General features: G+C 45.9%; 1 protein-coding gene across 4 annotated transcripts in view; it reads left to right on the top strand.

Annotated features, from left to right (window-relative positions):
• PLPPR2 (phospholipid phosphatase related 2) overlaps nt 1-4,093 on the top strand; it is a 41,102-nt gene extending 37,009 nt beyond the window's left edge. For 3 of the 4 annotated variants that reach the window (XM_083483132.1, XM_083483134.1, XM_083483131.1), the window contains one exon: nt 2,017-4,093. In XM_083483132.1, the coding sequence (XP_083339258.1) occupies nt 2,017-2,122 (106 nt within the window). In that variant the 3' untranslated portion in view covers nt 2,123-4,093. Of the gene's footprint in view, nt 1-534; nt 580-2,016 lie in introns of all 4 variants that reach the window. The other variant, XM_083483133.1, reaches the window with a different exon arrangement.
• Nucleotides 4,094-14,933: the final 10,840 nt, after the last annotated feature.

The raw sequence follows: 14,933 nt of genomic DNA, 5'->3' as shown, positions 1-14,933 counted from the left end.
TCCCGCGCTCAGCGCTGCGCTGGGCGGCCGCTGCACTGTCCCTCCCCCAGATAGTCCCTCGCTCTCTCTCCGCACCACACGCCTGGCACCCACCCCCTCCAAAGTGGGCAGCGACCCGGCAGCTTGGATCGGATTCGCACAGCCAGCACTGCAGTGAGAGAGAGTGAGTGAGCCAGGTAGGGGCAGAGAGCTGTGAGTGCGAGTGCACCCCCCCCCCAGATGTTGCGCCCGGTGCGGACGGCCCCCCTGCACCCCCCACACTACGCCACTGCATGCAACTGTCTTAGGGACTCGACTCTGGATTTGTGTGGGATTATCCTTTTCTTCTCCCAAAGATATCCTGCAAGGGGGCAGACTTCTAGGACCAGAGTTTTCCTACTCCTAGATGGGTACCTTTCCAGGTTGACGAGCCCCATCTGCCCCTCAGTGAGGGGGCAGCATCGCCCTAAATCGCAGAGAGCTCTCTTCGTTTTAAGGGCAGGGGATAGTCATCCTTGGGCCAGATCCTTATTCTGACAATTCTGTGTGCAACAGGAGGCCTGGCAACATGGCGGAGTAGGTTAACAAATGCCCATGGAGGTGCGTTTGCATGGACAGCTTATCTGTGGATGCCCATTGCCCATCCTGCAGGCAACATGCACCAGCCTTTCCCCCCGCCCCCTGCTTCCCTGAGCTTGAGCATTAATAACCCGCTTGCTCTGGCTGTGCCATGCTTTCTCTGATGCTTTGCAGAACAGCGGGAAGTGACCTCAACATAGTGAGCAAAGTCCTGAGGGTTAGTCTGCTTGGGCAGCTGGGGTAGAGCCCAGCAGCTGGCTTCCTTAAGAATGTGACTGCCACACCATGCTTCTGCTTTGGTTTTGAGGACTGGAGGAAGACAGCACCTCTCTCTTGAAGAGCAGCAGGGATGAAGTGGCAGTTCAGGAGAGCAAGGGACTCATGTCTGGGGGTAACTAGCTCCACTGGGTCCCAGGCTCCCTTCCCAGCAGCGCTGATGGGTCAAAGACAGGCTGAAAACAGAGCATTCAATGCACTTCGTATCATAGCTGCTGCAGATCATATGACCCTCGAGAAACAAACGCTTGCAGGCACATCCTTCAAAGGAAACCAGCAGCAATGTTGTGTTTATGTGTGTGTGTATTTGTGTGTGTGTGTAGTTCTGTGCTAGATACTCCAAATTCCGCAACTAGAAAAATTCTGAGACTAGAATAAATTATTCCAGCTAGATAAATTTACATAGCCAACCTAATCCACACACATAGGTCACAATCCTATGCCCACTTACAGGGGAATAAGCCCCACCGAACACAGTGGAACTTACTCCTGAGTAAGCAGGCACAGAACTGTGCTGCAAGTCTTGGTTTTCTTTGTTGCTGTGCTGCTTTGCCTTTTTTATATATATGTTGTCCACACCAAAATACATTATTTGTTGTTGCTGTTTGAGACATTTTTGCAACAACCAGAAGACAGGGGGTGAAGTCTCATATGGCAGGGCTATAAGTAAAGACTAGGTCAACTTTTCCTCTGAATTTTCCAAACCTATAAGCGTAAAATCCTCCCTTGCACTTAAAAATACCATCTTACAGCCACAAGGACTAGGAGTGTGCTTCTTTAAAATGCACACACATCAACAAGATGAGGAAAGCTTTAAAATTACTGGATTTACTCAAATGTAATGCACACCTTTTTTAGCCAAATTGTGTCGCGAAAATCCGGGTGCGCATTATGTTTGATGGCGCATTTACATTTGCCAGCAAATACTTTTTTGGTTTCAAAGCTTTGAAAATTGAGGCACGCATTAGATTCGATGGCCCATTACATTTGAGTAAATGTGGTACTAGATTCCGCTTGATAGATTACCTTGGGTGTTGCACCACAGTCATGACCCTGCTGTTTTGGCTCTAGTAGGGCCCAGCTGAAGGTTCTGATCAAACTCAGACCTCTCAATCAGTTTGTTACTCTTTCTGAAGGCAGAACTGACTCTCTTTCTTTTGCCTCTCCCTCTTTCTGTTCCAGAATCACGGAGTTGTGTTCTCAGAGGTCACCTGATCCTCAGCTGTGTCTTTTCCCCACCACCCCAGATGTCCTCATTCCCTCCCGGTCAGTCACAAGCGAGGTCTGACCTATGGAGGCACTCCTGGTCTCCTTACTGTGGGACTGGGCCTTTTTTTTCAGGGGGGGTGGGGGCGTCTAACTTCTCACACTCTCAATTTCCCAACCTCCTCCTTGGCCTTTCCTGGGACCAGGTTCGTTGATTGTCATGACAGACTTCAGATTATCTGATGCGAGTGTGCAACATAGCTTGGGGGCAGGGAGAATAAGAATGAAACCTTCTACGTTTTCCAGGGAGCCTAGGGCTGTTTGCAGGGGCTCGATTTTGCTGCTAGTTGTGTGTCTTCTGGGAGACTGAACCTACTGGGACTTTAAGAGTTAAGACTCCTCACCACTTCCTTCTTGCTGTGGCCTTTTGTGCCTCTTTAAGGAAACTGGGATGCACACTGACCGACTTGGCACCCCCATCCTTTCCACAGCTGCTTTTTTCTCTTTTGGAATGGGGTTCAGTGCTGTTTCCAAGAAGTAGCTTTGTCTACATGGAATGACATCCCATACCCTTTGAGCCCAAAGGAAGCAGGTTCTCAGTTATATTCAACCAGGAATGAGCTGGGTGGAGTTTTGTCCAAAGACAAGGCCAATGGCCAACGTCTGAGGATTTGGTTGGGGAACAAAGGAACAGAAACCCAGGCAGGGAGGACAGCATGACTAAACCCAGGGGCTACTATAGCATTGTTTGGGAGGCTGTTGAGCTCCAGAGCTGGGGACAAGGATAGGAAGTGTTTCCTTCTAGTGTTCAGCAAAGCAGACTAGAGGGAGGCATTTATGGAACACCAGCTTAGCGACTTACAGGCCGGCATCAGTCGGTCCACCAGAAAAGACAAAGGCCTCCAAATGCCGATCACATAACAAGTGCTGTTTGCATACCAGCCTCTGTACACCCTAGAGAAGGGGAGGAACATGGGGAATGGTGGGTTGGAAGCATTTCAGGAAGGCTTCTGTGGTGGGCTCTGTTTCTATGTGCAGCAGCTGATCTTGGCACCTTCTGGTGGACCTCAAAACCGGTGGTCATTTTAATAAAGAGCAGTTGTGTCAGAACACATCTCCATCAGCAGAGAAGGACCTCTGCCTGAGACCTTGGAAAAACCATTGCTGGTCAGAATAGACACGATTCTGGTCGAGGCAGACCAATGACCTGAAACATATAGCCTCCACATGCTCATAGAACCCTTATTGTTAACCCCAGGCTATGTGGCATTCTGCAAATGTTCCAGATCAGTTTCTGCTGTGGCTCAAATGGCGCCTTTCCTAGGATGGACCAGGACCAGCTGCTGTGCTCTAGAAAGGGCTCCCGGAGCTCTGCGTTAGCATGACTCTAAGCATATAGAGTCCCTTGAGCCCTGAACCTTCAATGGCCCATTAGACCAGTTCCCTGTAGTCACATCCCCCATTGGGCTTGGAGCCATTTGCATGTGGGTATTCTAGGGTGACTTAGGGCAGACCCTCCAACCCTGTTGTCTCTTAGGGGCATGCTCTCACTACTGATACAAGAGTTGAAGCAACTTCTCTAAATTCCCATTCCCACTGTGGTCGAAGCCAGGTCAGGAATAACATTAGCTTACATGCATGACATAGATAGCTTCATTGTCCCCGCCACACCTCTTTTGCCCGCCAGCAGCAACCCCACTCTTCCAGATATTTCAGTTGCAAGCATCTTGGCAGACAGTGCTGTCCTCACAACATCCTGCCTGCCCACTGTGGGTAACCCCCCAGCTTCTGGGAAGAAGCACTGACCTGGGCCTCTCTGCCCATACATTTGAGAGACCCCCAACTCCCATCCAAGCCAGCACCCCGGCCTGGTGCCGACAACCGCTGCTGTGCCAGTGCAGCAAAACCACTGGGGCATATTTTGGATACACCCTGGGGACAGAGGGATGCTTCAGAGAGCATCAGAGGGTCTGGGCTGCTGCTACTATGCTTGGAGCAATGGAACACCCACACGTTTCCAGAATGAATTGAATAAACTAATGTTTTAACAATCTCTCTTGTTCAGGCAAGTCATTCATTTGAGGAAGGGTTCTGGTGGTTTGAGTGGAACTTGGGGATGCCCAGTTCACTGTGGATCAAATATGGACGGGTCAATGTTGGTTTCTCGTTTTTCCAATCTTAAGATCGGTTCTCCACATCAGTTTGCAATTTTAGCCTTCCTTCATGCTCTCCTCGAGTGCTTTTGCCTGGTCTCCTTGAACTGTGATAATGCCTCGTTTGCCTGGATGGAGAATGGAGTGGATGGGTGTGTGTGTCAAAACCTCTGACTTTTTGAGTGGCTGGAATAGAGCCTACTGTGCAAAGGTAAGAGCCATATCCATTAGTCTGCGTACTGTTGCTTCGGGTGCCACCCACCACTGGCAGGGCCGGCCCTTCCATAAGGCAGAAAGAGTGAGGCAGCTGCCTCAGACAGCAAATTCTGAGGGAGGAAAGGTGGCTAGAAATGTGCCATGTGGTCTGTCCTACAGCCCCTAAGCTAGCTCGCTGCCCTAAGGGTGTGGTGGAAGACATAATAATAATAATAATAATAATAATAATAATAATAATAATAATAATTTTCATTATTTGTACCCCACCCATCTTACTGGGTTGTCCCAGTCTATTCCATCACCAATGCTGAAGTAAGATTCAGCTGTCTAGTCAAATTTTGTGCACAAAATGGGGAATTCACTTCCTTTCCCTTTGCCCCAGGTAGCAAAATGGCTTGGGCAGATCTTGACCTCTGGCCTGGAGTCCCAGAAGGGAGAATATGGTCTCCAGGCTGGAAAGGTCTAGGTCTAAATTGTCCAGGGTGCAGGGTCAGTGCAAAAAATAAATGATTTGCGAATGGTATATGCCCAAAGGTGGAAAGAAGAAAAAGTCCCAACGAAAGAAGATTGGCAATTAAAACTGATGGAATTTGAAGAGATGGTGAAACTTGCCAGAAGAATAAGAGATCCAGATGAGAGACGTTTTTCTAACAGAATGTGAATTTGTTGAATTTATGAAGACAAATTGTAAACAATTAAAAACGTTAGCAGGATTGACATAAACAGGAGCAGTAAAAAAACAACAACATAGAGAGTAAAAAGATTAAATTTATAAATAGGTTGGAATTGATGATGCAGTAAGATTGTGATATAAAATAAGGAACAGCAGAGAGGAGGAGAAGCAAGTCGAAGAAAATGTTGGTTTTTGTTTAGATTAGATTTTTTTTTTTTTTGGTAGAAACATTGTAAAATGAAAAATTGGAAAAATGAAATATTTTAAAAATAAATAAAATATGAAATGACTTGCAGGGGAACGAGACAGAGTTTTGATGATTGTGTAAGGTGGCATGGAAGAAACTTCGTTCCAAGTTAGTTTCCCCTACCTCTTTCCTCCCCGATTAGGCTCCACAGCTTCATAAACAACAGCAGTATTGGTAGGCCTCTTCCAGGATCAGATTTTCCTGCCAGTAATCTCCCTTTAATGAGGAGACACCTTTGTATATGCCTGACCTGGAACAGAACAGCTGTTTTGTGTTGCGATGGGTATACATGATCTCTGGCAAATGACAGGGCTTTCTTTCTTCCTTGACTGTGGAGAATTCTCAGAAAAATTAAATTTGACTTCCTATAACTTTAGGTATTAGCTAACATTCTTACCCTCTCCCCATTCCCAGTTGTGTTTCATGTTTCTATTGTGATGAGCTGTATTTCTCTTATTAGAAATCTAACCCATTTGGTTTTTGGTTGTTTTTTTTAAGGCGGTGGCCAAGGAACTTAAAGAGACTGCTCACTATGCTCCTGGCACAACTTTGCAGCTTTGCAGTAACTGTAAAATATGGGGTGAGATCCAGCATCAATCATACTCAAAGTAGACCCATTAAAAGTACTGGGTTAAGTAACTTCAAGTTGATTGATTTCAAAGGGTCTTTTCTGACTTAGTTGGATATCACCCATGGCATTTATTGCCTATAAAGATAGTTAAAAGTTTTGCTCGTTATATTCAATAACTGGGAATTTCTCATTCCATCTAAAGAAATCCAGTACATGTGGAAAACTGTCATTGATTGATTTAACACCATCTGCTAACACAATCTTTCTTAACACCATCTGTTTACCATCCCATTTTGATGATAAAAAAAGCATTTTATGGAGAGAAACAGAAACACCTCTATCAAATATGAGAGTAACCCCTAAAATTGGGGAACAACATAAATAACAACTGAGAGAAGCCAGAGTAAGTTAGTTAGCAATATATCAAATATTGCTTCTTGTAACTCATCCAAGACAGACATGACAAGGCCATTATCTGAAAATCTTATTACTGACACATACGGTATTTGCCAAATAGTAAAGGTATAGTCTCAACTTTATATAAATTGCAGGGTTTGTTTAGCTTGGGAACAGAAGGGTTAACATTGATATGGGAACCAGGCATTGGGGAATCAATATGTAAAAAAAAGGGAAGACTTTTTAAGATGGTCTCAGCAAAAGTTAGAGAGTCCTCTTTAAAACCAGTCCTCCACTGGTATCATTCTCCAATTAAATTACAGTGGTGCCTCGCAAGACGAAAAGAATCCGTTCTGTGATTCTCTTCGTCTAGCGGTTTTTTCGTCTTGCGAAGCAAGCCCATTGACGGATTAGCGGATTAGCGCTATTAGCGGCTTTTAGCGGCTTATCTGCTGATCGGATCAGCTGATAAGCGGATTAGCGGCTTAGAAAAAGGGGGGAGGGGAAAAAACCCAGCAGGAACTTGCAAGACATTGTCGTCTTGCGAAGCAAGCCCATAGGAAATTCGTTTTGCGAAGCACCTCCAAAACGGAAAACCCTTTCGTCTAGCGAGTTTTCCGTCTTGCGAGGCATTCGTCTTGCGGGGCACCACTGTAACTCTGTCTGTTGGAGAGGTTGCAGTAATAAAGGTACAGTCTTCCACATGTGGTGGACTTGCTCCACTGTGCAATTCTTTGGGGACAAAGGTCTTTGCTGAACGTGGTAATGTAATTTGGCACAATGTACAGCCATCTCTGGAACTTGCCCTGTTGCTATTGTCCGGAAAGCAAAACTGATCCCTACCATTTATAGAAATAGTGACATTCCTTCAGGATGCAGCAAGACAGCGAAAAGCACTAGATTGCTAAAATAAATAACATTTTGAAAATGTTATTTCCCAAACCCTACTAAACAGTTAAGAGCGTGAATAAACAAAAATTATGAAGATGAATTTGCAGCACTGTCACTTAGATAATATATGTTAATGAACAAAGAAGGGAAGATCTCACTGAATGGTGATTCACTTCGGTTAAGTATCCCATCTAAAATGGAACTGGTTTTAAGCTCTTTTGGACTATTGGTCTAGTTAGATCAGAGATTCCTTAACAAATCCTCCCATGGTTATGGAACAAAACAGACAATAACAGAAATATGCAGTATTTTTCGCTCTATAAGACACACCAGACCATAGGATGCACCTAGTTTTTGGAAGAGGAAAACAAGAAAAAAAATATTCTGTATCCCAGAAGCCAGAACAACATTCGCTCCATAAGACGCACACACATTTCCCCTTTTTAGGAGGGAAAAAGTGTGTCATATAGAGCGAAAAATACGGTACTTCATGCTTATTGTTGGCAGATGGGATGGAGGAGATAGGCACTCATACCTGTGAAAAATAAAAATAACATTCTAAGAAGTGTTAGGCAGAAACCTCAGGCAGCAGCAGCTCCTCCTCTTGCCATCCTGTCCTCCTTCCTGAAGCTAAGCTTGCTTGGTGCCCTCCTTCAGGTATGGTGGAACACCACCAATTTTGAAACAAGATTCAGCTTCTATTCTCATCTGATTCTCTGTGTAGCACACCATCTTTAATAATAATACCTTTATTGTCAATGTACAACCTGTGTACAATGAAATTAACCGAGCCTCCCCCCCCCAAACACTCAATCTCATTGCCCTCTGTGTGCTTGTCGCACAACACACCAACCCCAAAAGTCAGTTGCACTATATTATATATATCTTGTCCTTTCTGTTGGGCAGCAAAATGTCTTCAGGGAGCCCTGTTTGTTTACCCATGTTGAGTTGCGCTGGAATCTGGCACCACAACATTTAAGTCTCTTCCATTAACAGCTACTAGTAATAACACTGCTTCTTTGATAATTTTATTGTGTGGGTGGGTTTCTTGCTCAAAAATTCAACATTGCAGCAAGTTCTCTTAATAGTTCAAATAAATCCTTTGGGAGATTGGTCAACCCATCAATCCCTGTTGAATGAACTTTATTCAGAGGAAATGGATCAGCAGGTTCTCCCAGTTTCTATCAAGTTTTGGGCAGGCTAACTAGATGCAGTGGAAGACCAGGCAAAGTTAAAGTTGATGTTGTCAGGTAAGGTAAAGGTAAAGAGACAGCTGACCATTAGGTCCAGTCGCGGACGACTCTGGGGTTGCGGTGCTCATCTCGCTTTATTGGCCAAGGGAGCCGGCGTATAGCTTCCGGGTCATGTGGCCAGCATGACTAAGCCGCTTCTGGCGAACCAGAGCAGCGCACGGAAACGCTGTTTACCTTCCCACCAGAGAGGTACCTATTTATCTACTTGCACTTTGACGTGCTTTTGAACTGCTAGGTTGGCAGGAGCTGGGACCGAGCAACGGGAGCTCACCCCGTCGCGGGGATTCGAACCGCCAACCTTCTGATCGGCAAGTCCTAGGCTCTGTGGTTTAACCCACAGCGCCACCCGCATCCCTGATGTTGTCAGGTGCAGCTTGTCAAATAGGGACAAGGAAACTGCAGATACTGAAATTCCTTCTTCCTCACAGTGCAAAAATACAGTGGTATCTCTGGTTAAGAACTTAATTCGTTCCGGAGGTCCGTTCTTAACCTGAAACTGTTCTTAACCTGAGGCACCACTTTAGCTAATGGGGCCTCCCGCTGCCGCCGCTGCGCAATTTCTGCTCTCATCCTGAAACAAAGTTCTTACCCCAGGTACTATTTCTGGGTTAGCGGAGTCTGTAACCTGAAGCGTCTGTAACCTGAAGCATTTGTAACCCGAGATACCGCTGTAAAATAAAATACAGGAACCCTGCTGAGTCTTCCTCTGCATTTGGCCACCTGAGTTATGGGGTCGGTCAGAAATCAAACTCTCTGCAGACTGTTTTCCATCAGATTCTTTCACATGACGTTGCTGAGGCAAAAGGAACCTCTTCCTTCCCCGCTTTCCTGTTGGAGAGATCAGCGTTGGTCTCAGTGGGTTCACATTTAGGTCTTCCCTGGATCCTGACAACAATGGGAAATGAATGCAAATATTAAAATATTTACTGTGATTGTCTTGTCTTTTATTTCTTTATGCATTTTTTTGGTCCCGCCCCCATTATGTTTTATTGTAATTTTATTGGTGTTAGCCTCCCTGAGCCCGGTTCTGGCTGGGGAGGGCGGGGTATAAATAAAAATTTATTATTGTATTATTATTATTATTATTATTATTATTATTATTATTATTATTGTGGTACCTCGGGTTAAGTACTTAATTCATTCTGGAGGTCCGTTCTTAACCTGAAACTGTTCTTAACCTGAAGCACCACTTTAGCTAATGGGGTCTCCTGCTGCCACTGCGCTACCGGAGCACCATTTCTGTTCTCATCCTGAAGCAAAGTTCTTAACCTGAGGTACTATTTCTGGGTTAGCGGAGTCTATAACCTGAAGCATATGTAACCCGAGGTACCACTGTATTATTAAACAGTGGGCTTTGCCAGAGAGTGGGATGCTCTGCTGCCTTCAGCTCCATGCTTGGGATTTTCAAAAGTTAGCAGGCAAGGAGAGACCAGGGAGCTCTATTTGGTGAAGGGATTTGGGGTTCCCCACTTCATCCTTGTATCTAACCACATATTACTCCTCAAGAGTACATTTCTGGCCGTCATCAGTGTAAAGCACTGACTCCTGTTTAAGGATTTAAGGCTGCAGGATGACGCTCACTTACCTGAGCCCAATGCAACGTTCAAGGCGGTGACACAATTCTACTTTGCTTATGAAATGCGTAGCAGTGGCTATGCTGAAAAGCTGAAAATATTACTATCTTTTGTACAAAAGGAACTACAAACAAATTTAAAAACAATTTTATGCTTTAATGTTTTCATAACTACAGTTCCCTGAATTATGTTTGTAACCAGCATTTGTAAATCAATTCGAAGTAGCTAACTCGCTTAGCTTAACCCATTATAATCATTTCAATTAATCTGAAAAATAGTATTAATGGCGTCAGCAGCATATTTCTATACAGCAACTAAACAACAACTCCCTGAACCCCATCATATTGGATAATGTCTAGCAAGCCTCCAATATTCCATTTTTGGGCAAGATGCTTCAACATATAGCAGGGCTGCCATACGTCCAGGTTTTCCCAGACATGTCCGGGAATTGGGCAGGAAAATAGCACCTGGTTGGATTTTTGAAAAATCAGAAAAAAGAAAAAAAAGTCTGGGGGAACCCATATGCAAGGAGCTTAATATATATATATTTAAATCAATTTTAAAAATTATAAAAAATGCCAAAAACTTAGATCTTTTAAGGAAATGTTTTCAAAAAAAGCTCAACAACTTCAAGCAAAAAGTTTTTGGGAATATAGTGCCATCTCAATTTGAAGTGTTTCTGGATTAAGCAGATTATCAAAATTAATTAGTTACTGGATGATAACTGATTTGGTCACCTAATAGGAGATCTATACTATAGTGTGATGGCCTGGGACTCGGGCTCAGACTCAGAACCAGAGGAGACTCAGTCTGCTCTGGATCCTTTGCCTCAGGCATCATTTGAGCCAAGTCTGGGGCCTGATCCTGAAGAGTCCCAGTCTGCACAGGTTCCCCTGCAACAAACACCAGCTGGGCCGAGTCAGAGGCCTGAGCCTGCCCTGGCTCCAGATGCAGGGATTACCTTGTTGCCTTCAGCTGGGCCATCACTTACAACTGGGTCAGGGGAAAGTGAGGCAGCTCCTGGGTCTAGTAACCCACCGACATCTCCCGAGCTGCAGAGACTAAGGTCTGAGAGAAGGAGAGACCTGAGTACTTGCAGGAGGAGTGCTCGCCTTTGGGCGAAACAGGGAGGTGAGTCTCCAGGGAATCAGGACCAGCCGCTACCCCAACAAAGATAAAAGGCTGTGGGACCCTGCCCCAGGTTGTGGGAGCAACATTGTTGTATGCCAGATCCTGCACCTGTCCTTGCCTGGTTTCCTACCTCAGCTCTGTCGGACTGACTCCCAGCGGAACCTTCGGATTCTGGACCGGTCCTGGACTGCGCTTCATGGGTTACCCCCGGGCCCAGCACAACTAGGAACTGTGGAGGGTGTATGTATCCCTGTTGGTTGTGCTGGACCTCTCTGTAGCTTTTGATGCCATGCTACCTTTCTGGGTTGACTGGCTGGGATGGAACTTGAAGGCATTGTTTTATGGTGCTTCTGGTCATTTTTGGAGTACCGGTTTCAGAAGGTTGTGCTAGGAGACCCTTCTTTGACATCCTGGCCTTGGGTCAATGGTGTCCCTCAGGGTTCCACCTTGTCCCCCATGTCATCTAACTCCTAAATGGAACTGCTGGAGGGTGTTCATCAGAGGTTTGGTGTCACCAACAGGCTGATGACACTCACTCTCCTTTCCATCTAAATCCAAGGAAGCTGCTCCAGTTCTGAATCAGTGTCTGGACCAGATGAAACTGAACATACAGAAGCTTAATCCCGATAAGATATTGGTTCACCTGGTCAGTCAAAGAGCAGATCAGGGAATTTCACTTGTTTTGGAAAAGGTGCCATTCCTCATGAAAACTCAGGTTCACATTTTGGATGCCCTCGTGGATTCATCCCTGAAGTGGACTGCCCAGGTTTTGGTGGTAGCCAGGAGTGTTTTTGCACAGCTCAGGCTAGCATGCCAACAGCACCCGTCCCTATAAATGTATGATCTGCCCGTGATGACACATTAATTAGTTATATGGACTGACTCATGGGTCGGCAAACTAAGCCAGATCAGGCCCAATTGCCTTCTAAATCCAGCCTGTGGATGGTCCAGGAATCGCCGTGTGGATCGCCAGCACATGCGTTCTTTCCCTCTCCCTCCCTCTCCCTTACACGGTGATGGCACCACCTCCTCCCTCCCTCCTCCTGGCTTTTCCCTGCCCTGCCTAGAGGAGGAAGGGGGCTGGGCTTTGTTGGTGCCAGCCCCTCTCCAGAGAACTTTTGTGCCCCGCTCATCCCTCCACCGCCACCACCAGCTCCTGTCGCTCGCAAGACACAAGAACCACAGTTGGCTGAGCACCCCTCTCAAGTGGCCACCATTTTAAGCAACCCCTCTCTGGAGCCCTTTTGCACACCGCTCATCGTCCCTTGTTAATTTTTTTTTTTTGTTCAAAATATAATCCCCCCCCCACAAGGTCTGAGGAACAGTGGACCAGCCCCCTACTGAAAAAGTTTGAGGACCTCTGGACTGACTGATCCAAGGTAGCCAGTTTAAGAGTTCTGTGTGTTCTGATCTCAGCCAGGAGATCCTGCTTCAGTTATAGTCAGAGGGGAGTTATGGCCAGCTGGGAAGCAACACTCAGATCTTCTCTCTTGACTTTCAGAAACTCCACTGGCATCCTCTGTGGGCTAAACCAGACGTGACACCTTTCACAAAATTAGCAACTGTGTTCTTTGAAAAATCAAATAACTGGTGCCCGGACAGCTCCTTCACCCTGTAGGAAGGAAGACATTAACAACATTTTGTTCCTCTGCCACAATCCTGATTGCTCTTTGGGGAGATGCTTGCTCTCAGAATCAGGGAAGTTCAGTGCTCTGCCCTGTGATAGAGAGAGGTGAGTCTTCTAGTTTCTCCCCAGTCCTTGGGAGAACTGTAGCACACCCAGCTTTGTTACCCTTCCAAACCTTCTCCTACCAGCTCTTTCTTTCTCCCTAGCATGACCTTTGCTCCTCCCCGGTTGCCATAGAGAGGGACCAGTCTTGTCAGCCCTCTGATAAGGTGCAGGTGCTCCACCTTATCCATGCCATCTCGATAAATATTTCAGAGCACCCTCCGGGCAGACATTTCCCCCCATTAATCACCCATTAGCTGAGAGTGGGTACATGAGATGGATCACCTGGGCAGACCATGATTCAATCACTGCCTTCCCAGGGGCTCTCCTTTTACAAGCCAGTCCATCATCCTAGGTGGAGACAGGCAGGGTGGATTGCTGCCTGCAAATGCCCGGCCAGGTGATTTTGGGTGGGGGTGGTGGGTGAGCATGGCACAGCAAGACAAGCAAAGAAAACGACCCTCTTCAGATGTTCTCATGCCACCCCTTGGGCATGTGGGTGGCATGAGAACAAATGTCTTGGGTTACAGACACTTCAGGTTACAAACATTTCAGGTTACAGACTCCACTAACCCAGAAATAGTACCTCGGGTTAAGAACTTTGCTTCAGGATGAGAACAGAAATCATGCTCCGGTGGCGCGGCAGCAGCAGGAGGCCCCATTAGCTAAAGTGGTGCTTCAGGTTAAGAACAGCTTCAGGTTAAGAACGGACCTCCAGAACGAATTAAGTTCTTAACCCGAGGTATCACTGTACTATCTCTAATGGTGATGTGTGCATTTCTGCAGTGAGAGGGGTAAGGGGAAGAGAAATGTTTGCATGTATATCTCTCTGAGCATTTATTTGTGTCTGGTAGTGTGTTATTGTGCCCTTGTCTTGGTCTGGGCATGGGGCCACTCCACACATGGCATTCCTCATATGTGGGTGTGAAAGACTGCAGCAAAAACTTGCATCTGTTTGCAGTGCATCACCATCTAGAAAGATCATGTATGTGCCTATTTCACTTCATGTCTCTGTGTGTGTGCTAAGCAGCTAAGCACCTACAGGTTTTTACCTGCAACAGGGTGAACCCCGGGTTATTATTATTATTATTATTATTTTATTTTGCAACTCTTGATGAACATCAATCATGTCCCTGTATCTTATCATACACTGGGCAACATAACAAAAAGACATTAAGACATTTTTAATGACTGCTACTTCTCTCCTTCCCATCCTTCCTTTTACCATTGCTTGGAATGAGTCTATACTCTGGGTGGACAACTGATGGGTCTTGCTTGCATCCCCTAGAATACAAGAGAACATTGCCCAGTTGATGATGGTGACGATGACAACAACAACAACAACTTATTATTTATACCCTGCCTGTCTGACTGGGTTGTCCCAGCCACTCTGAACAGCTTCCAACATTATTATTTTTAAAAAAACTTAGCAAACTTCAAACCTTTACAACTTCCTGATACAGGGTTGCCATCAGATGTCTTTGGAAAGTCGTATAATTGTATAAGATGCCTCTCCAAAACTGCATCTCTCCCAGAAGTACCAGCAATGGTTTTTACACAGTCCTGTAATTTTGCACACTTAGCTCCCCTTTGTGGACTGGGCCCTGCTCCAGTGTTGACCCATGGACAATTGCAGCATGATCATCTCACATGTGGGTGGGTGTTGGTGTAAAAAGGGATCTCACAGGTGTTTTGTTCCTGCATCCATGAAGAAGAAGAAGAAAATCTTGTAACATGAAGTGACTCTTTTCCTCTGAAGAGACGTCTAGTCTCCTTCCTGCCTCCTTCTCTCCCTCTGTTATTTCCAGATTCGTTAACCAACCAAGCAGAGCTTTAGGCATACGAAATAGCAACGTCCCAGCTGGCAGAGTGCAGTGAAGCAAATGTGTTGGCTAGCTGCGAACATCTTTGGGCATGTGGAACGTGCATGGTCACCGTTGATCTAAGTGCAATCAATAGGAGTGGTTTGCCTGCAACATGCCCTGTTTGGGGAAAGCTGGCAAGCAAGGGGTGAGGAGACAGGGCTATTTAACAGCTGAAAGGCCAAGCATGGTGGGAT

This window comes from Podarcis liolepis (assembly GCF_965112155.1).
Source record: "Podarcis liolepis genome assembly, chromosome: 17".
In the NCBI taxonomy this organism is placed as follows: domain Eukaryota; kingdom Metazoa; phylum Chordata; class Lepidosauria; order Squamata; family Lacertidae; genus Podarcis; species Podarcis liolepis.
This window is presented reverse-complemented; position numbering and strand designations above follow the sequence as displayed.